Source organism: Pinus tabuliformis, chromosome 2_1 (genome assembly GCF_031772625.1).
Source record: "Pinus tabuliformis cultivar Carrire ecotype Pingquan chromosome 2_1, CPIR1, whole genome shotgun sequence".
Taxonomy (NCBI): Eukaryota; Viridiplantae; Streptophyta; class Pinopsida; order Pinales; family Pinaceae; genus Pinus; species Pinus tabuliformis.
In genome coordinates, this window is record NC_142299.1 from 45712251 (window position 1) to 45739471 (window position 27221).

Sequence of the window (27221 nt, forward strand, 5' to 3'; positions counted from 1 at the left end):
ATTTCCCTTCTCCCACGCTGGCACGACTTGTCTTCAGAAAATTGGTTGTCCAAACCCCAGCGTGAGCGCCTTCTGCGCTGCCTCTGCGTTGTCTGCCACACATGTGGCTCGAAACTGCCTCTGATGAAGTCGTTCTGCCTCCAACTGCTAAGGAAATCATCTCTCCAACCTTTTGGAACCTCTGCTCGGCCTCTGGAACTTAGAACGATTCTTCTCACCAGCAAATCGATCTGCCTTGTTGAAGCTATTGCACTGCCTCTCTGGGATAACTTGGCCCTCTTGCTGCTGCCTCTCTGGATCTGGAACTCTTTCCTGCGGATCACTGTCCCTACCCCTCTCACACTACTTTGATCTCTAGCACTCTCTTCGACAACTGACTATTGCTACTCTGGAAATCGATCTGCTCAAAAATTGAACCTCTCAAGTGTCTTCTCCGTCACCACATCGATCTCTTATAATCCTCTGTTGGAACACCAACGACGAAGATTAAAACATAATCGATAGCTAGGATCATCTCTAGATCGATCTGTGTGAGTTTCTAGATGATTCTCGCCTTGACTTAATTAATACTGATTAATTAACCATATTCCCTAAGTTTAGGCTTAGGAAATAATTAAAAATTGGTTAATAATCTAATTAAGTCATTTCTAGGCGGAATTTCCAGAAACGTTTTATGGGTTTTGGAGAGCTCATGTATTCTAGCCTCTCCACAAAATTTCAAAGCTAGATAAATAAGATAAGATAAGATAATTTTATTAATGTCCAACAAATGACCGTAGTAGGTCAACGGGACTGTCGGTTACAATGATTACATCATGCAAGTCGATGGACCGAACGGTCCCCTTTAACATTTCTTTTAAAAAGCAGGAAATACATCTAAAATGTAAATGAAGAAGCAAGGAGCTCTCGGCTTCAAAGCAGAGCGCTGCGATGAAGCAGAGATGAAAAAGAAGAAGAAGAAGAAGGGGGGGGGGGGGCGGAAGGATCTCCTGTCTATCCCCTACTCCTAACATCCGAGGTCGAGAGAAGAAAACTGAGGGAAGCTTGTCAAAGTCTGATGTCTTGTAGATATACTGGGCTGTCGATGATGTCGCCTGGAAGTTCTAAGGCGCCTCCCAGGGGTGGAACTAATCCTGGAGCACTGGTGCAGTCTGGTGGGTCGGCCCCTTCGGGACCGCACTGATCTGTTTTCAGTGTCAGTGGGATGGTCCATGGTTCTTTTGGTGCCCCGTGCTAAGGGTAGCGCCATAAAGAAGTCCGTGATCTTCTGTGTAGTGTCTAATCTGGTGGGAGGCTGGAGAAAACGGGCCCGAAATCTGAAGGCCTCCTGGAGATAAAGTGTTACGCATCTTGGGTCAACATATCTGAGGAAGTTGGACACGGTCTAAGAGGACCTGAAAAGACAATGGAAATGGCCTCGACTCTCGTAGTACGCAGGGCATCCGAAGATGAAATGTGTCTCTGTTTCTATCTCCTGTAAGTGATAGAGCTGGCAGATCCTATCTACCCTATCGATGTGGTGATCTGTTTCCACCCGGAGTCTGTGAGATCTAACTCTGAACTGCCCGAGGGGGATTCTAAGGGCATGCATCCAATGCTGGAATGTGTACTGAGGTCTGATGATGAGCCCATCCCTGATCTCCAGGCAGTGCTCCGCGTAGAAGGTCATTTTTGGGCGCAACCCATCGGGAGGATTGGTCCATGTAGTCTGAATGTATCGTCTATAAATATCCTCCTTAATGATTTTATTCAGCTCTTTCTGATTGGGAAGAAGGTGGCCTGGAGCATTCAGAGAGTACTGAAAAGGAGGGAGGCAGTCAATTTGGATTCCTCAAGCCTCCAAAATCTTTGTCACACCGGTGTACCAACATTTGAATCGGCCTGTTTGCATACGGGCGATGTGCTCCGAGGAGCAATATGCTAAATACGGGTATCTGTCACGACCCTTCCTCGCGTCTACCAGGCCTCAGAGTCTGTGTAGGAGGGACACTAACCTAGAAATTACCTCTAGACGGAAAGGTTGAGCCCCGAACTCAGCTAGAATGATGCACTGGGGAACTGTCTGATTGCATCTGATGAAACGGCACAAAAGGAGGGTCTGGACTCGCTCCATTGAAGCCCAATCTGACTCTAGGAGAGAGGGGCCCCAAATCTCTGAGCCGTAAAGCACTGTGGGGGAATCAAGGTGTCCATGATGCTCAGTTTCGACGAGATGTCCTAGAAATGGTGCTAGAAACACTACCTCTCCAGAAGGACTAGGGAGCCATACCCTTTGTTGGTTTGAGGCTGAAGGGTTGGCCGCAGGCTGAGGCGAGGCCATGAAAACTGAACTCCCAAATATGTATAGGTGCTGACAATCTCGATCTCTTCTCCTTTAAATAGGAAGTGGAAATCCAAGGTTTTCTTGACTCCATTGAAGATAATCACTTTGGTTTTATCCAAGTTGATAGTTAGATGCCTCCAGTCACAAAAGCTATGAGCGCATCCAGCTGTCTCTGGAGGCCTTCTTGGGAGGAGGCAAAGAGGGAAATACCTTCTGCAAAAAGGAGGATGGAGATCAGGACCTGGTGAAGAAGACATCCATCTGTATCCTGGATATGCTCTCAAAGGAAGGACTCAAGCTCATCGATATATATCCCGAATAAAGTAGGTGAAAGGGGGCATCCTTTCTTGACTCCAATGGTGCCTCGGATGAAATCTGACATTCCTCTGACTGTGCGGAGACGACCAAGGACGGCCTCATATAGGCGCATGATAGCATTGAGGAGAGTCGAGTAAAAACCAGTCTCTCTTAGCCTCTGGAAAAGATTCCCTCGGAAATGAGTCAAAGACCTTCCGGAAGTCTATGAAGCAGCAGTGCACTTTAGAGGATCGATGCCTAGCCTCCTCGATCACCGCTTGAAGAGTAAGGATGTGGTCGATCGTCTGGTGGCCTGGGCGGAAACCTGCTTGGCCCTTGGCCCTGAGTTGTCTCTGCTCAAGAAAGTGGGAGAGTTTCCTGTGGAGTATTGTGGCATATAACTTGGAGAATGTGAGCCCAACCATGATTGTCCTGTAATTGTTGGGATCAGAAGTAGGCCCTGACTTGTGGATCAGGTAGATAATGTGGTGTGACCAGCTATCCGGAAATCCATATCGAACCACCTAGTTGAAAAGGTCCACCAGATATCCTACTAGGGGGTGAAGTCCATGCTTGAAGAATTCTTCCTCGAAGCCTTCTTCGTCTGCTACCCTACTACTATTCATTGTCCATATTGCCTCCCTGATATCTTTGTCAGAGAAGAGGTGGCAGGAGGTGGGGGGGGAAGTAACCCGAATCAGGGGTTGCCCAGGGATGTCATATAGTTGGGAGGTGTGAGAGAACATAGAGGCAGGATCAAGGTCAATTGGGCTAGGAGAGCGCCGAGAGAGGATGGTCCCCCAGAAATCTTTAGGGAAGCGAAGGAGGAGAGTAGAGAGAACCTATCTCTTATGGGCAATGAAAAGGCGCTTCTTGCGGCGAAGCAAGCGACGGTAAGATGAACAGAGGTCTGGGTATGTAGGTAAAGAGTTCCGAAAGGTGTGTCGAAGGTCTTGATGCATAGATCGTCATACCAGTTGTTCATAGGGCAATTTCCCGATTTGCGAGAGGTGGTGACGAATGGGTAGAGAAGGGGAAGGATTGGAGTGCAGCTTTCCAGATTGCATATGAGAGACACTGGTATTTGTCCTTGGCGGAGATGAGGGAGGTGAACTGGGACTTCGATGGGAGAGTCTGCCTAAGGATAGAGGAGAAGAGATCGGGGTCACCCTCCTCAAATCGAAAGGTGGTTCTGGGAGGGCTGCGGGGAAGAGTAGGGGGTGGATTCGGGAGGTCAAACTGCAGTGAGAATGAGAGGAGTGTGTGATCTGTGAGGGGGATGGGGGTGATCGAGAAATTTTTTATGTAAGGGAGGAGATTCGGGTTTGCAATAGCATAGTCAACCACACTTGCCCCGCCTCCAAATGGTCTGTAGGTAAAGAAGTGTGAGGATGGGAAACATGGTAGGCCGTTCAGAATTACCAGCTCATGAGATTCTCCCAACTGTAGCAGATATTTCCCATAGGTTGTGGTGGGTCCCAAGTGATCCTTGGAGGTCCGGTGCATGCCGATCGTGATCGGGTCAATCCCCCGAGTGCAAAATATATCCTCTGTTCTATCATGCATAGGGATCTGGAGATCTTTGGTACGGGCGTTGAAGTCTCCTGTGAGAATGACGTAATGTGTTTTAGTGCTACTGCACCCCCTTTTTTGCATCATCTCCTCTCACGATGCTGATGTCTAGCCATACTGCCTACCAACCACTACGCAACTCTAATATACGTTGTATTTGTGTTGTTGTTGAATCGCTGCCAACACTACATCTGCACTGCAACTCCCTCTCATCTGTTGTTGCTACAACTGCAACATCTGCAACTGAAAAGCATCCAAAATATTGAATCAACTATGATCAGTATAATATATCTGTCACTCAAGTCTTTGATTGTTGCTAACACCTACATTGTCACTGAAGAATCTGTATTGTTGACTCTACATTGTGCCAACTGCACTGCTGCCAACTCTGCACTACGCTCCCCAACATCTGACTGCTACTAATCTCTGCAATTGTCACTCTGGCATCTGACTACATCAACTGACACTGATCCATCCTACTACTAAATATTGTGAACCCCTATAGCAAGGTATTGATCCATGAGGTGGACTTCTCAAGGGTCCCGCCCATCTGTAGCGCTCTGGGGCTACAACACCAAATCTCCCCACCTCACTCTTGGAGGTATATCAGCAAACATAGCGAAGTCTTCCTCCAGTGTGGAGGAGAGCCTACCGATCTCTATTGAAGTTGCCTGTTGGTCCTGCTTCTCCTCCTTGTCCTTCTTCCTGAAAGGACACTTGATATTATAGTGACCAAGCTCACCACATTTGAATCACTTGACCTTCAACAAGTCCTTCTTCTTCTTCCTCTACTCCCTTGTCCCTGATTGGGACCCTTAGATGCAAGGGCCACATTCTCCTCCTCCTTCACCTACTTCGATCCGTTGCTACTGTCACCGATGGAGCTCTTTAGAAGAGCTCGCATCAATTCTTCCTCCTGCAAGTCAGCCCACATCTTGTCCCAGTCTAGTAACTTGTCTCTGCCCAATATTCTTTGGACAAAGACCTGCCAATCCTAAGAGACTGTTGACTGCCAATCTCAAAAGCTCTATGGGTTGAGGCACTGCCCCAACAACTGACAACTGGTCTCAGACCTCCTGAATCTTGGTAAGGAAGGTGTTTATGCCTTCCCCTTTCTGCCTCCGAATGAGTCTCAACTTCTCCTGTAGGTACATGTTCTGCAACTCGGAAGTACCCTAATACAACATGGCTAGAGTATCCCACATCTAGCTGGCAGTGTTTTTGCCAGCTATATGTGAAACAACATGATCCCAGACTCCATCTAGGATCAGTTGTTTCACCCGTGCCATCTCCTTCTTGTACTTTTTTTGTTGATCTGCATCCTGGGGAACTGCTACCACTACATCAATATAGGCTTTCAGGCCATATTCATCTAGAAGGAAGGACATCCTTGCCTTCCAAATGACGTAGTTGAAAGCTCCATCCAACATATCCTGATCACGAAGCCCACTAGTGAACCATCTCAATGAATTGTCGAAAACTTCCTCTTCCTTTCTGCTCAGTTGTTGCTCTGTTATTCGCACTCCCTTCTGGAGTGAGAAGATTTGCACACAACGACTGCTGATCTACAAGGAAAAATCAAACTTCTTGAGACTAGAAGTTCCCTAAGGAAAATTTTCCCTCTGTGTGTGCTCTTCTTCCTTCCACCTGACGTTGTCTCTGCTCTAGCATACTACTGCAAAACTTCTATGTCCAGCTAGAGATTTGCTCAACGAAAAAATATTAGTTGCTCCCTCCACCTTTGGAATCACTCGATCTGGAAAGATCGAATTTTTTCTGCCCCTCACTCAAAAAATTCAAACCTCCACAAGTAACTCATCCTTCTAGCATGATGGTTGCGCTGCCCTTGGGAATTTCGGCCTGCTGCCCACACTGAGTAGCAAAATTCCTTCTCTTTTCGCCTTTAAGCTCTCCAGCTGATCAATTGTGCTCTGATACAATGTGAAATTCCAAAAACCAGAATTTATTTGTTGTTTTCTACAGCAAACACTGAATAAATCACACTGCAATCTACACAAATAAAACTGCGGAAGAATATACGCTGGAAGAAATGCTAGCATACACATAAAAATAACACAATTATTTTTGGACATATGTCCCCGAAAAAACCCAACTTGGGAAAACCGATGCAGTAGATGAGGGTTTTAATATTATGCAGCAATGAAAAAAATCTTAGTACAATCTGGATGCTTGCAACTGGCAATCCACAACAAGAAAATAAGGGCAAAATACTGAAGGGAATTTCCCTTCTCCCATAGGCAATCTCTGGCACGACTTGCCTTTAGAAAACTGGCCTTCCAAACCCTAGCGTGAGCCTCTTTTGCGCTGCCTCTACGCTGTCTACTACACGTGTAGCTCAAAACTACCTCTGATGAAGTCATTCTGCCTCCAGCTGCTGAGGAAATCATCTCTCTGGCCTTTTGGAACCTTTGCTCGGCCACTAGAACTGAGAACGATTTTTCTCACCAGCAAATTGGTCTTCCTTGCTAAAGCTACTATGCAGAGCCTTTGCTCTGCCTCTCTAGGATAACTAGGCCCTCTTGTTGCTGCCTCTCTGGATCTGGAAATCTTTCCTCCGAATCATTGTCCTTGCCCCTCTCACACTACTTCGCTCTCTAGCTCTCTCTGGCAAATGATCGTTGCTACTCTGGAAATCGATCTGCTCAAAAATCGAACCTCTCAAGTCTCTTCTCCATCACCACATCGATCTCCTCTCATAATCTTTTGTTGGAGCACCAACGGCCAAGATTAAAACATAACCAATGGCTAGGATTATCTTTGGATCGATCCGTGTGAGTTTCTAGATGATTCTCGCCTTGACTTAATTAATATTGATTAATTAACCATATTCCCTAAGTTTAGACTTAGGAAATATTTAAAATTGGTTAATAACTAAGTTGCACGAAACGGGGAAACGGGTACGAGTTTCCGAAACAAGAAGCGATACGAAACGCGACCTCCCTAAATTTTGGAAACGGGGAAACGCGATATATATATATATATATATATATATATATAGAAAATATTTAAATATATATATGTGTGTGTGTGTGTGTGTGTGCAATCATAAAGCATAAATGATACATTATAATTTATTACACTTAAACATTAAGATTTAATTTACATCACATTTACTCATGAATGATCACATAATGAAAATAAAAAGATCGGAATATCCAAAAGCAACCTTTATTAGATATCCAAATCTCAAAATCAGCCTTTATTTATATTAATATATGAGGCTGCAAGTACAATAAAGACTATAAGGCTGCAAGAGAGAGATCCAAATCAGGATTTTCTGCATCCACATCCCATTCTTTAGAAGGACCACTGTTGTATTGGGAGTCTCCTCCTACATAGTCGAACGACCTTAGTGCTCTTGATTAAATACACGTTTCATACCCTAGTACCCTACATGATTTTGATTATTGGGAGTTTCTCCTGCATAGAGGGCTTGGTTCTCTTGATTAAATAGAAGTTCCATACCCTAGTACATGATAAAATCCAATGGAAACATTGCAACCCCCTCAATCCTGAAATCCTGAAAAACAAATAAGTCTGTTGGATTTTGAGTGAGATCTAAAATTCTACTTTCTCCATATGAAATCCAATGAGGGCGAAACCACTCTCAAACATCCTGAGTCATTTCATGGTAATGTTAAAAATTTAAGTAAAAGTGATATTCTCCTTTATTTTTCATTTTCAGATGAAAATGAAAAATAAAGGAGAATATCACTTTTACTTTAAGAATTTAACATTACCATGAACTGCATGTCAACGCTAGGGCAAAAATTCACTTTTATAACTTTAGACACACATCTAGAAAATTAAAAAACAAATTTGAAAAAAACAAAAAATTAAAAAAAAAAACACACAATTCAATTGGGAAATGCGGGTTGTACGGCCTGGAAACGCGTTTCCGATCGTACGGCCACGTTTCCGTTTCGGGAAACGTGGCCGTACGGCTAGAAACGCGTTTCCAGGCCGTACGGTACGCGGAAACGCGTTTCGTTTTGTTTCCCGGGAGGAAACGACCCCTAGGGCCACGTTTCCTGCAACTTAGGTTAATAATCTAATTAAGTCATTTCTAGGTAGAATTTCCATAAAAGATTTATGAGTTTTGGAGATCTCCTGTATTCTAGCCACTCCACAAAATTTCAAGGCTAGAACACATTCGATTCTACAAAAACTAACAATATGCCACCTATCACTTGAGGGATGTACCATGGACATATCACCCCCTTTAAAGGCTAAAACCACCTAATAGAGTCCTTGGTTAACCCCCTTATTGAGCTTGGACACACGTGTACATGCCAAATCCCACTATGGAAGGACATGCCATCATGAAGTGTCAATTTGATTCCATGATTTGTAAGCTCTTTTACTTAATTACTCTAATGATTTGTTGTAGTAGAGGGCAAGGGGGCACATTAGATCTTATGCAGCATTGCAGGTGGGTCTTCATTTGGGGTTTGGTCTCCCTATGCGGAGTCCAAACCCTTCAAAGGGTCACATTGGCACTTGTAGGGTGAGCGTTGAGAGCCATGGGCCTCCACCATAGCAGAGAGCATTTCATGGTCCCCAAAACCACTCACTAATTGCTCATGTTCCACCTTTTGGATGAGGATGATGCACCTAGATCACCATGATCAGTGGGCTTCACACTTGTACCATACACTTGGCAGAGGTTCTAGGGTCCAGATGAGGATGTGTCTCACCACGAGAGACAAAGGAAGGGCTCGTGTCATCATCCTAGCCCTCACAGGTGGTTTACAGGCATTATCAATACACTTGGAAACCCATGAGAAGGTCATTGTGCCCCCTACACCCACTTGGGGACACCACAATGACTTTCTTGAATATCAAGGGCCCAACCCCTCGATCATTGTGTTTGGAGCCGATTCTATCATCTTGGCACACTTTGGACTCCACCAAACCTTCTCAATGGCCCAACGACTCATCATGTTTATGGTGGGCTTGTCACCAAGGGTAGTTATTATTGCACATTATTTTATTATTTGGGGCTTAATTACACCCAATTAGGCAAATTGAACTCTTTAGAGAGGATGTATTGACGAGCGTTGAGATTTGTAGCTTGGGAGGTACTCCAATCTTGAGGATTGAGGGTTTGGAGGAAGGAGCTCCACAAGTGGCCTTGTGGGCTTCAAACCCAAGCTTGGGGTTTTGCACCCATCAATGTTTGGGCCAAAACCCTAAAGAGATTTGGACATGTGATGGATGGAGATGATAGAGGATGTTGAGACGAATCCAACGCAATGACAATCATCGAAATTCGAGTTGTCTATGTGGAGATATTAATTTTTTAAGTTAATGTGTGGGTTTGGTCAAGGTCGGCTAGGCGTCTAGAGACCTTCTGACAAGTTGTCAAGCCCACACGTGTGACTTGATGGAGCCCTTGTATTGTGTTTAAATATAAGGTGGCAAAGAGTCATTTAACACATCAAAGAAGCATCTTTCATAGTCTACACATCAAGAAAGGTAGCACGAGTGCAAGAACGCACGAGTACAGAAACACGCAAGTGCAGGAACGCTAGTGCAGGAACGCTAGTGCGGGCAGCATGAGTGAGAGTTGAGCATGTAGCAGACTGCACTAGGGTGACGCAAAAGCTAAGCAAGGCTCAGTATGTATTGTATTACTATTGATGTGTTAAGGTTGAATTGATGCTAGTGGATGGTGTCCTAGGAGAGGACAATTTGGAAATCTGTTAGCAACCATGTGGAGGGGTTTCCTAGGTGTTGGATGCCCTAACTAGGAGCACATGCTACAGCAAGGTTTGGTCACTCATGGACTATTGGAGGGTAGCGTGAGGGTGGACCAAGTGTGAACGTGTATTGGACATTTATGGTCTGTTGGAGGACACCGTGATAGTGTCCAAGTTGGAGCCCGATGTGCACCATCTTCATGGACCTAGATGGTTGTTAGAGTGGCAGTTGTTGAGCTCAAGGGTTGACGAACCAAAGGAGCAGTTGAGCACCCCTAGACTTGTGTGTGGAGAAGGGCATCTACAACAAATGATGGGCAATCCTCCTAGCCCATGTTCATTGTGGGAGATGGACATCTTGCAGCGATAGGTGGTAGCCCTTCGTGCCCTATGTTGGTCTTCATTGGAGCAGCGCAAGAAGACCATAGTGGGTTGAAGTACCTAAGTAGTTGAGGAGCAGTAGTGGGAAGTTGAGAGTTGTTCACAAGTGGAGATGTGAACAACTCGACATGAGTCTCGATGTGTTGATGCGTTGATGGACAAACAATCAACTAGTGAGCAGATTGACAACCCAGGTTCATTGTTCAGATGGACTTAGATCGTTGATAGAGGCAGGAGCTGCAGATCAAGAGCCGAAGGATCGAGTAGGTACAGGGTACGACCAAGAGAAGCTGAGAGAGTCGACTACATCAGCTAGATGGTCAAAGTATCTTGTTGAGGGTAGATTGGTTGTCAATGGACTTACACCAAGCCACAGTTTTGTATCTTGTATTAGTGGATGTATGAGGGCCATTATCCCTGGTACAAGGGCGCTAGACTGTTGTATTATATGTTGAATAATATAATGAAGTTGGGTTGAAAATTGTAAAAAGTTGTCCATATCTTGTGCACTAGTAGATTTACAGTTATTTATATTGCAATGTGCAAAGTAGTATCGTTGTGATTCTTGGTTTGGTAGCATCAAAGATTTTAAGATTCTATCCTAGACCCAAGATCATGGAAAAACAACAATGAAAATTGGTCAACTACTGTGCTAGGATTTTCTCAAGAGGTCCTCCAAGTTTGAGGCAAAACCAACGGTGGAATCCCGAGATATAGCAAGACCTAGCCGCAAGACCATCTCTTTCCCTAGGTTGACTTGGGTTAGTGTCCTCACTTGGGTCATTGCATTTGTCCTTCGAAAGAAGATTTGTCCTTTGATCCTCTTCTCCTCCCCAAACTAGCCAAGTCCCTCTAGTGTTGATCAACTCCACACCCTTGCCCTGGTTTGGGTTGCTTTGGTTCTCTGTTTTCCCCCAACTTAATAACTCAAATTCAACAAGGATTGCATAGAAGCCATTTCTCCACAAGGATTCTTAGACCTAGGAAACCCCATGTCAAAGGACATTCTACAAACCTAGGTCTAAGTATCCCTTTAGCCCTTCCTTGAGAGCCCATCGCCTTGCTTTCAAGGCAAACAAGCCAATTATTTGAGCCTCTCTTGTGAATAGGCTTTAGGAATCACCCCATACCTTATCATTGATCCATCTATCCCTATGATTCCCCTCATACCAGGACTCCTCCCATCGGTGAAAGTCCGTTAAAAGCAAGGAGCCTTCGCTGAGGTGACAGTGGGCTATCGCTTCATTGTTGCCCCTTGACCTAGTAGTTTCTCCATAGGATACCCTCTTAGGACCCTTGCTAGTTTGGGCAGTAACAGGGATAATTAAGCTAATTCAACTAGTTAAAATTCTAGGTTTAGATCTTATTCCTTGCATCTTAATTTTATGTATCTAACATTTTTTCTTGCATAAAATCCAATGTAAAGAACCTACACATCTTAAAGTGAAAAACACAAAATTATTTGATGGTTACTATTACCCACCTTTGGTTGGGTATGTTATCCACAAATTTGTGTGTGAAAGGGACTACGTGACAACATTCTCATCTACTATATTTGTACTAGCCTTGAAAGAGGGCTATGGTATGTACTTGAACTTCATTTGAGCATATTAATGAAGTTTTCAACAGTCCAAATTTGTGCAATTTCCATATTTGATTTTCAGCCATATATGTTCTTTATGCATTGTTATTTTCAGCTGTATATTCGTGATGACTTGGCATAAGTAAAAGGACAACCTCTTGAGTGATTTGACATCATCTTTCGAGAAATTAAGGCCTTTTCTGCAGCTATTATATATGTTGTTTTACTACTGTCGTAACTGCTATAAAAGTGAATTTTCAGTTCTGGTCTATATGGGACAAGCTGCCCTAGAGGGCTGAAACTTTGATGGTTCAGTATCTTTTCTCCTTGGATTGCCTAGAAGCTTGTTCTGTTAGAGAGTGAATTATTGTGCTCTTTCTGCCACTGTTTTATAATCTATTACATAATTTCCGTAACGCTGAAAATTCTCAAGGTTAAGATCCATGAAACCTCTCATCAAAGATGTGAAGTATTTTTGTTTTGCATTAAAGCTCAATTCAGAAAGAATTTCAACATAAATGAGAATATAAGGCTTGAGATAACCAATTAGCACATAATACAGATAGGTAGTTGATTGAGACTTTGAGATGTGTCCAAGGAACCTGGATAAGCATTTTTATCAGGTCTATACCAAAGTCTTGGTTAATTGATGGCTCTGGATCTGTTCAGCATAGCTAGACCAGAGTTATATTCAATTAGTTTTAAAAGTCTATTCAATCCATTACAGTTCTGATAATAAAGGTTTCAACTTCTACCAAAAAATAAAACTTAGAAGAAAAAGAAAGAGGTTGGAACAAAAGAAAACCTCATGCACACAATGCTCCACTGCAAGACGTGCTAGAAGATCTTTGGAAGTTGCTTCAGCTGAATCCCAAAGACCATCATGAGCTGGGAATGCTCCATAAAAAGAACCCAATTCCTCCAAACGGGCTGAAAGCAACCTAAAATGGCGCCCTTCATCTTGTGCCACCCTTACAAAGTCATCAAAGAACTCTCTAGGCATGGCTTCCTGCTTACCAAAACGAGCAATTATGTCCTGTAATACCACAGTCAGGTTTTTTTTTTTTCAATAAGGATTAAGTATAATACAAGACTTAGAAAACACCAAAACCAAATCGCTACTTAATCTACAACAGCATTAAACTATGAGGAAACTTGCATGCCTTCAGTTGAAAACTACTGGCATAAGAGAAAACAAGACTCGTGTCACAATATGAGATAGCGCTCGCATCAAAATTACATAAATCAATTAATGAAGGGGCAAAACCCCCAGAATAAGTTCTTACCCAAGAGAGATCAACAGCCCAGCTTTCTGTATGGGTTAGACTGTGAAGGATAGCCTGCCTGCTCTGCAAATTGCCTGCTCTTCCTAGTTTTGGCATGTGTTGTGGAGCCACCAACTGCACCTGTTTTATAAAATTCCCACACAGTTAAATATAAATAAAAAATCTTGCTCGAAGTGCCTGTACATCTGAAAGATATTTATATGAATGTATATGAACAGCTGTCTATATGTGTGTGTGTGTATCGATGTGTGTGTTCTCCCCCTACCCACACAGAGACAAAGACATATATGTCTGAAATTCTACATATACACACACACATTGTCAGTGCATGAATATAAATATACTTGTATATATAGATACACAAAGAAGGATGTATTGACAAATATTTGTCTGTAAATAAGCATGCGTCTGTACATGTACATATATACATAGGTAGATATATGTGTGAACTCGTGTGTATTTATACAGGTCTATAAATCCAAGAATCAAACAAGCATATTTGTGTGTGTATATTAATGTATATGAGTACATACAAATCATGTACATGCATAAACCCCACACACCAAGTTGCATACATATTCTACATATGTAACTGCATGCATGTGTAGTTGTGATAAGCACTTCAGTTTAGGACTTGAAAGTTGGAAAATATTTTGGTTCTCATGTGTTGTAATTATTATCGTTTAGTGCACTATCATATTATAATCCTATATTTAAGACCAAGAGCTTAGCTCAACTAGTTGTCACCAATGTTGTTGGGCATTTGGCTAGTTCCATGACAACAAGTACCCAGTTTGAATTCCCCTAGGTTAGGCACGCTAGTCTATGCCATTGGATTTACCACAGATGCCATCCATGAATGCAGTGAAGCATCCCATGGGTGAGGTTCCATATTCATACTTTAGTGTCTAACTGCTACTTAGGTGTTCAACTAATAATGTAACTTGTATGCAAAAATTTCTCAGAATAAGCAGCTATGGGGGTAGAAATTGCATGCAAGGGTGTTGTCTTTTCTATTCAGAGACCATCAGTCCTCTATCGTGCATGGGAGATGACTTTTACACTCCCCTATTGTGCACTTTGACAGGCTGTACTTTCCAGTCCTATTGACCGATTTAGCCTATTGATATTAGTACAATTTCATTTCCTTACGTAAAGAGAGGTTGTGTTGCCGCAAAATCTAGCAGGCCTTGGAGAGGGGTACCTTACAAGGCTAAAAGCCTATTAGACCAAGTGACAACAATGGGGTGATGGCCCACTGTCACCACAGCCAAAACCCCCTACTCTTTACAAATTTTTACCGATGTGAGGAGTCTCGGTACGTGACATGGTCACTTAAGGTAGATATTCGAGTGTTAGGGCACAAGGTGACTGAAATATGCACTTTACAAAAGAGACACAACAATGGCACAAGGCTCCAATTGGAGGCAATCCGCTTTCTATCTACAGACCTAGGGAAGGTACTCTATGACCTAGGGTTTGATTAATTGGTAGTGTGTTGGAGAGACCCAAGGTCAAGATGTAAGGGAAGGGTTTCCAATATTGATTTTCAATTAAATAAAGGTGCATGAAACCCTCAAACGAGCCTCTAAGTTGAAGCAACACAAACTAGGGTTTAACCTTAGCGCTAGAAACTAGGGCAAAGAAGTTTATCGATAAGACTAAAGTGGATGCCCACCAAAAGGAGACATTTTGTGGCAAATACCCTCCTCTTGATGTTTAGGCTCTCTAATCCCCAAAATTCCATTACCTAGGGATTTTCACCAAGCACTAGATTATGAGCTTATCCTTGAAGAGGCTGAAATTAGGAGAAGAATTTATGGATGAGAAAAGAGTTTGATCACCAACAAAGTAGGCCAGTGCCTTATTCCTTGGGATTATGGAGTCTATGATGCATTAGATCAGCCAAAGGTTTTCTAAGGAGGCTGAAATCTTGATGCCCTAGCAACAAGACTTCAAACAATTATCTATGCAATGGAAAATGGACTTTTCATGGGAGAGCTTAATCAAAGTTCACCATTAGGACATTCAATTCACATGTTATGTATGAGTAATGCATGCAATAGATCATCTAGATAGTATTCAATATATCTTCAACAAATTATGGCACAATTAGCATAACCTAGAATCGACGTTATTCCATACATTAGACATGTAGAAAATTAAATATTCAGCAACAAGTACACTTACAAGATAAAATGCAAAAGCACCCATCCATTGATCCAACGAATAGCTCCAAATGTCAAAATGCATTAATAGATCCGAATTCTCCAAACAAAAAAGGGTTGAATTCCTCACGTAGGCCGAAATTCCAAGTGTGTGACGACCAATTGTTAAAATGATCTCTCCTCTATTTATAAGAGGAGTCATAAGATCTATTTTAGCCTAATGCCCCTAAAAATCATAAAATAATGTGCTACAACAAGTTAGGCCATAAGCTGACCTAATAGCCAAAGATAAAACATAACAAATCTTCCACACATGTGAGCCGTATGAGAGAGAATGCTAACATCATCCATGTGTAGGCTTGCTTAGGGCAAGCTTTGGGGGCTCATGGTTCCATGATGTGAGCAGAGGCCCTCTAAAATCATCTCCTGGGGGTTGGCCCCTAGGTCTCTGTCAATCTCCCTCTATGGATCCCAATTTTGGCTTTGGGGCACAAAAGTGGTCTCATGGGTCTACAGGTGGTCAAAATGCTTGTCTCTGCTCCAACGTTGAGGGCTCTCAGGTGGTGCTAGCCCTCCCATGTCTCAAGATGTAACACTATCCCCCTCTAGGCCCTAGATCAACTACCAATCCCTCATGAAGTTATAAATGTTGATTGGAATAAAGAAGTAAGGATTTTACTTGCCTAGGTGCTAATGCTAGCAGAGGGACCCACAAGACAACCACTTTAGCAGAATATTAAATCATTTAACTATTTCCTAAAGTTGGACATAGGAAAATTTTAAAAATCCTAAATTAACTTATGATTTATCTCAACCCTTCATCAAGATCTAATCTCAACCATTGAAAGTGAAGGAGGGGCATAGGTCGAAATTATAAGAGGAGATAGAGTAAGTGGCCAGTCAATTGAGCACAAGCAATGTGTCAGATCAACGAAGGGAGAAACCAGGGTTTCAGCAGATCGCAAAACTTCAGCTACCAAGAAGGAGATCGAGTGAGGGTCAAGTTGCTCTTACAGGCTACAACCTTAGCACAGTTATTCCACTTGCACATGTGTGCAGGAAGGGAGATCTGTGCATCTTACAACTCACATGTGTGCGTAGATAAGCAGATTTGCACAGCCATTTGGCAAATCGAATGCGTAGTAGGGAGATCGATTTATCTTGGAAGCAGATCAATTGTTTTCCTATGGTGAAAGGGAAGTTTAGATGTTTTCTTGATGTGAAAGGGAAGTTTTCCCTAATTGTAAATTTTCTGAAGATTACCCTTTTTGCTTAAGATAATAAAAGACACATAAAGTTGCAGGTTTTCCTCAAAGTTGGGTTTCCTAGGTATCTCTTGTGTTCTATGTGTTGAATGCGTTTGTCTTCTGATTTATTATTAATTTCCGCTGTGCAGGGTAGGTTAGAAAACTCAATGTACTTGCAATTTAAGTTTCCAGAACAACAGTCATTTGTATTTTTGGTTTTACACTTGGAAAATTGTGAATCAGTTACTAGGTTTTAAGGAAATTTGACATGGTTTTAGATCTTATTCTCTGATTGAGGACCAAACACAATTTTTATCTTCAAGAGCATGATCTGCGATTCAAATGGAGCGAGTTCACCAAGTCGATTTGGTCGCTAGGGTTTCTGGTGTTGAAAATTTGAATAACAGCGGTAAGTATTTTTCACTATAAACCATGAAGAAAAATCATAATTGTTAATTGAAGAAGTCAACCTCACAACTCTACAAGTCAGCCCCACTTAGGGCTAATTAGCCCTCCTTACTCTCATATATATTGGGCATCGTTGGCACTCACTTGAAGCACAATCAACAAGCAAGTTCGATCTACAATTAAAAGAGAGACACAACGCATGCAAAGATTAGAAGGAAGACTTTTTTAGTTGCATTGACTTTTCTTCTTGGAGTTGCGTTGACCACATTTGACTTAGGCGTATTGGTATTTGTTTGACCTCTGTTCAAATCACCTTGGAAGGTTGAATACTTCAAAAGTTCAGTGATCTTTAGGGACTGTGATTTTTCTTTTGCTTTGAGACATTGACTTGCTTTGACCATATCCATTGACAACTAGTTTGACCAAGTTTTCTTTGACTTTTTAAGAATGGCTTTCTATGACTACCTCAAGACCAAATTTCGACCTGTCTAACTAGTCACCTCAGGGCTAAATTCGGCCTCTTTGTGCAAACTATTTTCGTTGACCAGAAGTTGAATTTCTCTCTCTTATTGACTAGATTTTGACTTCGGACAGTTTTGAGGTCATATTTGAATTTATTATGTACTATTGAACAGAATCTCACTCATAAGGAAAGACTTTGGTTGGATTTTACCCTTGTGAGTTTTGCCCTAGTTGTGAGCCTAATTCTTGGTGTCTCTTGTCTACTATTCATTGATTACTGTGATCTCTATTTACTGCTCCATTTGAAGAATTGTATGGTTGAAGTTTTTCATGTATAACAACTTGATGATTGGAAAATAAAATAAGGATTGTCAATATTATTAGAGGTGGCTGTCAATTGTGAAAAACTATTCTAGTCTAGACTTCTCTAGAACATCAACATCTAGGTCGTGCACATTGCTTATGGGCAACATGATTTGTCAGTATGACGTATCAAGGTCTTAAATTTGAGGACAAATTGGACGGAGCGTCCAACTTCTGTTCATGGCATGAAAGAATAGCAGAGGTGTTAGAGGAGTAAGGGGTGTGAAAGTTTGTTGATAAAGTCTCAACTGCACCCACTAACCCTCAACATTTGGCTCAGGATAACAAAAAGTATGCCAAGGCAAGAAGAATCATCTTAGAGGGAGTCAAAGACCACATTAGTCCTCACCTAGCTGGGAAGAAGACATCCAAAGCCATGTGGACAACCATCATTGGTCTTTATTCAAGTTCAAATGAGGCCAGGAAGTTGGTATTGACGGGCAAGCTTGTTAAAATTTGAGCAGCTATGGGACAAATTTCCCCATAGCAACCCAACAACCCCAAGGAAAATCTATCTAAATCCAAAGAGAATTCAATTGGATAAAAGAGAAATAGTATTATTAATTTGACAACAATTTGGGCAAGCAATTATTTGGAAAGGTATATTTAATAATGTCAAGAAGAAATTGAATTTAAATTTTCCCTCCAAGAATTCAAGTCAGCCTCCCAACATTTTCTGTTGGCTTGCCCAAGGGTCGTGACCCTTCATAGGTGGCAAAAACTATAAAAGGGCACCTATCCTCCTCCATTTGGACACACACATTCGGACATCTGAGGCTACTTCTGCGGCTACTTCCGATGCATAAATAGGGCTACGCCAGAGACCTAATTGCTGAGTTCCCGAAAACGTCACTCCCAGACCCCAGAAATGTCGTTCGGCGTTTTGGAAATAGGTACAATACGGCATGGAAACGGGTACGATATGGCATGGAAACGTAGGATCCTAATTCTGAAGCATTTCCGTTTTTTTGGAAACGCAGGATCATAATTTTGAAACATTTCGGGCATTTTTAAGGGTTTTGGATCCGTTTCCAAAGTTTCCTAACTTGCATATGATGTTGAATGCCATGTCTCATATGATTTTGTTTGATGAGGAGGCAACAATAATTGCATCTTCAAGTGGACATGGCAACAATGCTCCCACTCATGGAGAGGATCCAAATGATGATGTGAATCTTAATTACATGGATGAAAACATATTTGATCATATGTAAATGTAATTTATGAGAATGTTTTAAACTTTGAAAAAATGGACATTGAATACCATAATATGTCATATGATAGAAGATTGCCAGTCATAGCTCAATTTTGTAATTTGTACTATGTAGTGTGCATTTAGCATTATTAATTTTGGCGAAGATGTTGATGATTGAAATTGGAAACATAAACCTGATAATATGTTGAATGTTATAATAATCTCTAATGATGATGACAATGTTTACACTGAATTGGGGATGATGATTTGTTTATGTGGAATTCATGATGATGATGATGTATTTTCAAATATAGAATCTAGATTCTAAAAGATGAATGGTAATATGAAAGTTTTAATTTGTCATATATATATATATATATACACACACACACACACTAGAGACCTAATTGCTAAGTTACTGGAAACATCACTCCCAAACCCCAAAACCGTCGTTCGACGTTTCGGAAACGGGTACAATACGACACGGAAATGGCATGGAAACGTGGGATCCTAATTCTGAAGCGTTTCCTTTTTTTTTGGAAATGCGGGATCATATTTTTGAAACGTTTCGGGCATTTTTAAGGGTTTTGGATCCATTTCCAAAGTTTCCTAACTTGCATATGACGTTGTATGCCATGTCTCATATGATTATGTTTGATGAGGCGGCACCAATAATTGCATCTTCAAGTGGACATGGCAACAATGCTCCCACTCATGGAGAGGATCCAAATGATGATGTGAATCTTAATTACATGGATGCAAACATATTTGATGATATGTAAATGTAATTTATGGTTTTAAACTTTTGAACAATGGACATTGAATACTGTAATATGTCATATGATAGTAGATTGCCAATCATAGTTCAATTTTGTAATTTATACTATGTAGTGTGCATTTAGCAATATTAATTTTGGCGATGATGTTGATGATTGAAATTGGAAACATAAACTTGATGATATGTTGAATGTTATAATAATTTCTGATGATGATGGCAATGTTTAAGCTGAATTGGGAATGATGATTTGTTTATGTGGAATTCATGATGATGATTATGTATTTTTAAATATAGAATCTAGATTCTAAAAGATGAATGGTAATATGAAAGTTTTATTTTGTCATATATATATATATATATATATATATATATGTCGTTTCCTTGTCGTATCATATCCGGATTTTTTGAAAATTCGCCGTATCCATTTCAAACCTTGTTTTCGTATCCGTTTCAGTGCAACTTAGCCTAATTGGAGAAACTTTTGCAGCATAGTCATGGCACTTATCATCTTATGCGGCCTAATCTTAGCACTCTCTGCGACCTATACTCTGTGGTTTTGCAGCCTCCTATGATTTATATGTGGTTTGGTCACCATTCTCTACGGCCCTATTTGTGGCAAGTCTACAGCATGATGGAGACTTTTATTGCAGCCTATCTGTGGCATCTCTCTGGCAATTTATGAGGACTCTCTTCGGTAACTCCTGCAGCCTTATTCAGTGACTATATGCAACTTTCCTCTGCCCTATCTACAGCCCTCTTCTATGAAAATGTGTGCTTCTTTTATGGGAAGTATATGTTACCTTATTGTCTTATTCATATGCAGTCTTCTCTGTGGATATGTGGTATGTTTCAGTGAGGGTTAGTAGACTTTATATGAAGTTCTTTTGTCTTATTTTGGTGTGTCCCTAATGACAATAACCCTTGGTCATTAATGTGAGATTTGTGTGACCTAATAACAATAAGTTAACATTGAGGTATCACAGTCTTAATGACAGTGTATGGAAATGTTATCATGGCAAGTAATGTAAGGCCGATTTCTCATGATAGAGAAGTATGACAATATATAATAGTACAATGATCTTGTATGGCAGTGACCTTGCATGGCACTATTTCTATGATGCTTAGAGCCGTAAATTCTATGATGTCTGGGCAGTATGTCTATGACGTTTAGAGCAGTGAATTTCTGTGATGTTTGGGCTAATGATGTGTGGGCTAATCTTCAATAATTATGACAGTGATGACTATGGCAGTAACTTTTTGTAATATATCAATGACAGTGACAATCATCTTGATGTAGCAATGACTCTCTGATGTAGACATTATATCTAAGATTGTAACTATGATCTACATGACAGTGACCGTGACCTGATGAATCCCTTGACAGTGAACGTTGGTATATGACAATCAATTGTGACAATGCCTCTATGACCGAGATGTGTGACAGTGCCTTATGAATATAGCAGTGAAGTATTGACAATGATATGGAGGAGGTATTGAGGACATGTACTTGTCTAGTACTGAATTGACCCTAGGTGGCCTAGTGTGTTTAATGATGACAGACTTATGTTTTATAATGATTGTATTTTGTATCTCAATTAAACATTTGATGAATATCTAATAGAAGAAGAATTTGGTTGGGTTTTCCCCCTTGTGGGGTTTTGCCCTAGCCTCTGACCTAAATCCCAATGTCTCTATTGTGCATGCTTTTTTCAGGGGGGGAAGTGCATCCCCGCTGAAGAAGCAACATTTTTTTACACATATTCACAGAAGCGAGATGATACAACATGTTGCGGAGCAGCGGAGCGGAATTGGTTACATAGCTGTGGAGCAGCGATTCATGCACTGTGAATCGAACCCGGGTGGGGAGGCTATAAGCGGTCTTCCCTAACCACTCGGGACAAGCGACCGTCTCTATTGTGCATGCTTTTCTTCTAGTGTTCCTTTATTGTTTCACTGCATTGTTGATGTTATTGTTCTCTTTACATGATTGCTAATGATGAAACGATGTTATGGGGTGAATGTTATAGAAACATGTTGAAAAGTTTAAAATTGCAATTATCTACAACAGAGAACAATCTAGCCCTAAAAATTAACATGGTATCAGAGTTTGGCTAAAGAAAAGTCATCGAGATCACCCCCATGAAGTTCATGATCAAAACAGAGTGTAAGGAATGAAGATGGAAAAGACCTAAAAGAATGTTAGGGTTTGAAAGAAACCTTGGGGAGACCTTTTGTTCTTGCAAATAGAAGTTAGGGCTTGTGAGAAACCCTCGAAGTGGCCTTGGCTTTGGTAAAGGCCTACAACAATGTAACCCTTGTGTGAAATTTCTTGATATGATATGATCATTGAAAATCCTATGACAGATTCATAGAAACCCTAGTTGGACTTGTCTCCTACCCAGTAGGAGAAGGTACGATGCAGATTTAGTGGTCATCGTTGAACTTGGCTACTGATGAAGGAGATCTAGGATCTGGAAATGAGGATACAAGTGATGTTCAAGAGGAAGCATTTCTTCTTTTGCAGATGACATTGACATATGATTGATGGTTTGTAGTGCAGGATCAAGAGGGAACTAATAGCTTCCTATAATCCTCGTTAAAGATAAGTACTTTCAATATTTATGTTATTTTGTTTATGACATTGATCTTGTTTAGATTTATCATTTTTGGACTATGTTTATTCTTCATGCATATATTTTTGAATTCTTCTTTCACTAACTTCTGGGATGAGGATGAGATCAAGGAAAGCGGATCCTGAAGATCATCAGGATGCAAAGTAATGCAGGTAGAGTAAGCTCCAACAGGGAGTTGGTGCAAGATAATAAAGAAGCCACTCTCCTGTCTAGAAAAAGGATTACAGTCTAGCCTCATTATCAGGTACACTTCCATTATGTTCATTTAATTTACTACTATTGCTCTTGCTCTTGTTTTGGGATCAACGGGTACATCTGAAATGTGAGGACCAAGTCCTCTATATTGAGATCGAGAAGAATGTCGAGTCATCCCATGATTAGAGTGACACTTGGAAGTAGACAAGACCTCAAACCCTGAAGGAAGAAACCTAATCTCTCAAGTTGATATCTATGATTGAAGAGGCTTCCCATTCAGAGGGATTACACTGCCATGTATTGATGATGATGAGAAGCAATATGTCCTTCATGAAAGGACACTTTTAGTTGACAAAAATGTTGCAATGTTAGATGCTTCCGCTATATTAAACAGTGATAAGGAATATGCTCACAATAGGAGAGAGCTATGAGGAGACCCTAGCTTCTATGCATAATTATCAGATATATATAAAGTTGGCATCTTTTATGATGTATTTAAGTAAGAAGCATAGCTACCTCAAGAGCTTTGAGGCACATAAGATGTGACTCATGATTTCAGATTGAAGTAATTCCCATATGGACTCAAGCAACTCCCCTAAACATGGCATGCTTGGATTGATGGACATCTTATGCAAACATCAAACTCTCTTTAAGGTTGCAGGTATGTCTTTGATATTTGGTTTTTATATGTTGACAATTTATTTTTGACAGGATTGGATCATCTTAGTGTTCAGTGACAGAGGGAGTTGACCTCTGAGCCCAAATGATCCACATTTTAAGATGGATATTGTAACAGAGAGATGATGATGACTTCCTTGTCAAGAGAAGTATATTAACAGAGACTTGGCATGATGATTTACACTGAAGCAGTTGAGAGAGACTCCTCTTTAGATTCATATTTTATAGATCCCTTGTTGAGTTGGCAGTCAGATGAATTCTTGCTTCACATTATGTATTCTAAGCCAGATAGAGCTTGGATATGTATATTGGGTTGCTAAACATGTGCTGAGATTTCTACATGAAACTATTAATCATGCATTGAGACTCATTGTCGGAAACTTGATGGATACACCAATGTTGACTGACACTGAAAATTTTGTTGACAGGAAAAGCACACTTGGATGTTGATGTTGCTTGGGGTCTGCCATGATGAGCCGGAATCAAAAGTCTATTGATTTGAGTACGGTTGAGACAGAGCAAATTGTTGCTAGCATGGTTGACTACGAGGTAGTGTTATTGAGAAATCTCTTTGAAGAGTTGTTTTGGACATGACTATGATATATTGCGATAATATGAGTAGGATCTAACTTTTGGAGAATTCCATGTTTTATGATCGGTCCAAGCATATCGATATTTGATATCACCATGTCCGAGATATGTTGCATAAAGGGGGCAATGAGGCTCCGGCAGTGATTTATTATGGAATTGAAGCAATGAGGCTTCAGTTGATAAGCAAGTTACTGACATTCTTACCAAGCCTTTGCCGAAAGGGAAGTTCTTTGTCTTCAGAGAGCAACTTGGATTGGTGGATGTGACCCTCCTGGGAAAGGGTCACGACTGATCGAGGACACTTAGCTATGCTCTTCCCCCCTAATTGAGCTGCCACAAAGAGGAATTGAGCCACAGAGAGCTCCTGGGTTGAGGGAACTCTAGAAAATGGGATGTGCAATCCTTATCATTTATGGCAAGTTGCGTATCCTACCTATTGTCACTGTAGGGTGTACGTGATCCTTGTCATTCATGAGAAGTTGGGTATCCTCCCCTACCATCAAGTCTAGGACTTGACAGAGTATACCCCAGTATGCATCCTACCCACAAGCTAGTCTTGTTGCAATTGCCACCGATCTAGCCAATGGGTGAGGATGACTTGGGTTTGGACTGATCCATACCAGATGTGGTAAATGGTATCTACCCCTAAGCTTGAGGATGAAGGTGTTCTACCACTTGAGTGGGTAGATAAGCAAACAAAAGGATAGTTGTGATCCATGGTAAGTCGTATCCTTCCTATTTTCGATCACATATAGGTTGGCAAATTAATCTCCCCTATGTTTCGTGGATATAGGGTAGAAATTGGAGCTCCCTTATGATTATTCTTCTTCTTTAGATCGAAACATCATTGTTCAACTGAGATGAAAGTCATGGAACTTGACCTGTAGACCTATACGGGTTTGGAGGTTCTAATCGATCTCCCCTATTGTCGGTCATGGATTATTCTTCTTCTATGAGACAAGATGAGATACGACATGATGCAACAATGATGAGACATTCGAGACGAGACTTATGATGAGGATGGAAATTCCTCCCTAGTTGAGAGGGAGTGTTAAAATTTGGGTAGCCATGGGACGAATTTCCCCATAGGAACCCAACTACCGCAAGGAAAATCCATCTAGCTCCAAAGAGAATTCAATTGGATAAAAGAGAAATATTATTATTAATTTGTCAACAATTTGGGCAAGCAATTATTTGGAAAAATATATCGAATAATGTCAAGAAGAAATTGAATTTGAATTTTCCTTCCAAGAATTCAAGTCGACCTCCCAACATTTTATGTCAGCTTGCCCAAGGGTTGTGACCCTTCATAGGTGGCAACAACTATAAAAGGGCACCTATCCTCCTCCATGTGGACACACATTTGGACATTTGAGGCTACTTCTGCGGCTAAATCTGAGGCCTAAATAGGGCTAAACTTGCGACATAATTGGAGAAACTTCTGTGGCCTAGTATTGGCACTTCTGCAGCCTAATCTGAGCACAATTTGCGGCCTATACTTTGTAGTTTTGTCGCCTCCTTTTGTGATTTATATGCGGTCTGATCACCATTCTCTGTGGCCTATTTGTGGCAAGTCTGCAGCATGATGGAGGCTTCTATTGTGGCCTATCCCAAGCTTCAAATGTGGCCTATGTGTAGTAGTAACTGTGACCTCTCTGTCGAAATTTATGAGGACTCTCTTTGGTAACTCTTGTGACCTTATTCAATGACTATATGCAACTTTCCTTTGCCCTATCTATAGCCCTATTTTACGAAAATGTGTGCTTTTTTTATGGGAAGTATATGTTGCCTTCTGGTCTTATTCATATGCAATCTTCTTTATGGATATGAGGTATGTTACAGTGAGCGTTAGTAGACTTTATAAGAATTCATTGGTCTTATTTTGGCGTGGCCCTAATGATAGTAACCCTCAGTCATTAATGTGAGATTTGTGTGACCTAATAGTAGTAAGTTAACATTGAAGTATGGCAATCCTAATGATAGTATGCATGCCAGTGTTCGTTAGTTTCTGTAGCATCGGATGTGTTCTAGCCACAAAATTTGCTGGAGAGGCTACAATACATGAGTTCTCCAAAACCCAGAAATCGATTGTGGCAATTCCACCTAGAAGTATCTCAATTAGATTATTGGCCATTTTTTAATATTTCCTAAGTCTAAACTTGGGGAATATGGTTAAGTAATCAATATTAATTGAGATAAAGTGAGAATCATCTACAAACTCACACAAATCGACAAGGAATAAATTTGGGCAATCGATTATGTTTTAATCTTGGTCGTTGGTGCTCCAACAAAAGATTATAAGAAGTCAATGTGGTGATGGAGAATACACCAAAGCAAATGTTCTGTTGCCCAAGCAGTTCGATTTTCTCAGTAGCAGAGAAGACAGAACCAGAGGGTGAGTAGCAAGTGGTAGAGGAGGTCAACAGCATTTCAGGAGGAAGTGTTCGAGTTCCGGAAGAAGCATTAAGAGGAAGGACGAAATTCCCAGAGGAACTGTGAAAGCACTATGCAAGGGTTAACACAGAAGGATCTGTGTGACGCTAGGGAGGCAATTTCGAGGACAAAAAATAGTTGTGAGGTTAGAGAAAATTTTCACAATTATTTTGCCAATATTTTTCCTCAGATTAGATTACTAGCAAAGCATCTAAAATTTTGTATTCAAAATTGTTGCTGAAGAATAATAATAAAACCCTCATTGTTGAACCGGTTTTCCCAAGTTGGGTTTTTCCGGGGTCAATTGTCCAAAAATATGTGTTAAAATTCTTGTGTATGCTAGAATTTCTCATTTTTTAGTATTTTATTTTCCATAGTATTTTTAAGGTGAAATTTGTAGTAGTGATTTTATTCATTGTTTGTTGTAGCAAATAAACTGCATAGTTAAATTTACAGTTATAAGAATAATTTCCAGTTGCTACAATAGATGAAATTTTCACATGGTATCAGAGTTGGTTTAGCAAGTTCGTAGCTCAGATCAAAGAAGCAGGAATTTCGTTGTTCAAAGGGAGCAACAGTAGAAAATTCACAGAGGCTGCGCAGATTACCTAACAAGCAGAACGAATTGCTTGGGAAACTCGAATTTTTCAATTACAGGTGGCAGAAAAAGGATCAATTTCCCGAGATTAGTAATTCCAACAGGCAGAGGGAACAACAGTAGAGTTATTTTCGAGAGCAAATTACCAATCTGTGGCAAAGAGGGTTTTGCAGCAGCAGCAGAATTAGTCAGGGGGGAGAGGAATAGCAAACAGTATGGTCATGGATTGATTTGATATTCAAGGAGCTTCATAGTTGTCTTTCATATTGGAGGATGAATTTGCTTGCTTATCAGGCTCAGCTTCACAG

At 41.0% G+C, this 27221-nt stretch overlaps 1 protein-coding gene across 2 annotated transcripts in view; it reads right to left on the bottom strand.

The window, feature by feature from the left end:
• LOC149198703 (3-oxoacyl-acyl-carrier synthase-like protein (Protein of unknown function DUF455)) overlaps positions 1–27221 on the bottom strand; it is a 247564-nt gene that overhangs the window by 140948 nt on the left and 79395 nt on the right. Inside the window, exons 2-3 of one of the 2 annotated variants that reach the window (XM_089402126.1) lie at positions 13165–13284; positions 12684–12887 (exon numbers count right to left, since the gene is read on the bottom strand). In XM_089402126.1, coding sequence (XP_089258252.1) covers positions 12684–12887; positions 13165–13284 — 324 coding nt within the window. Of the gene's footprint in view, positions 1–12683; positions 12915–13164; positions 13285–27221 lie in introns of both variants that reach the window. The other variant, XM_089402125.1, reaches the window with a different exon arrangement.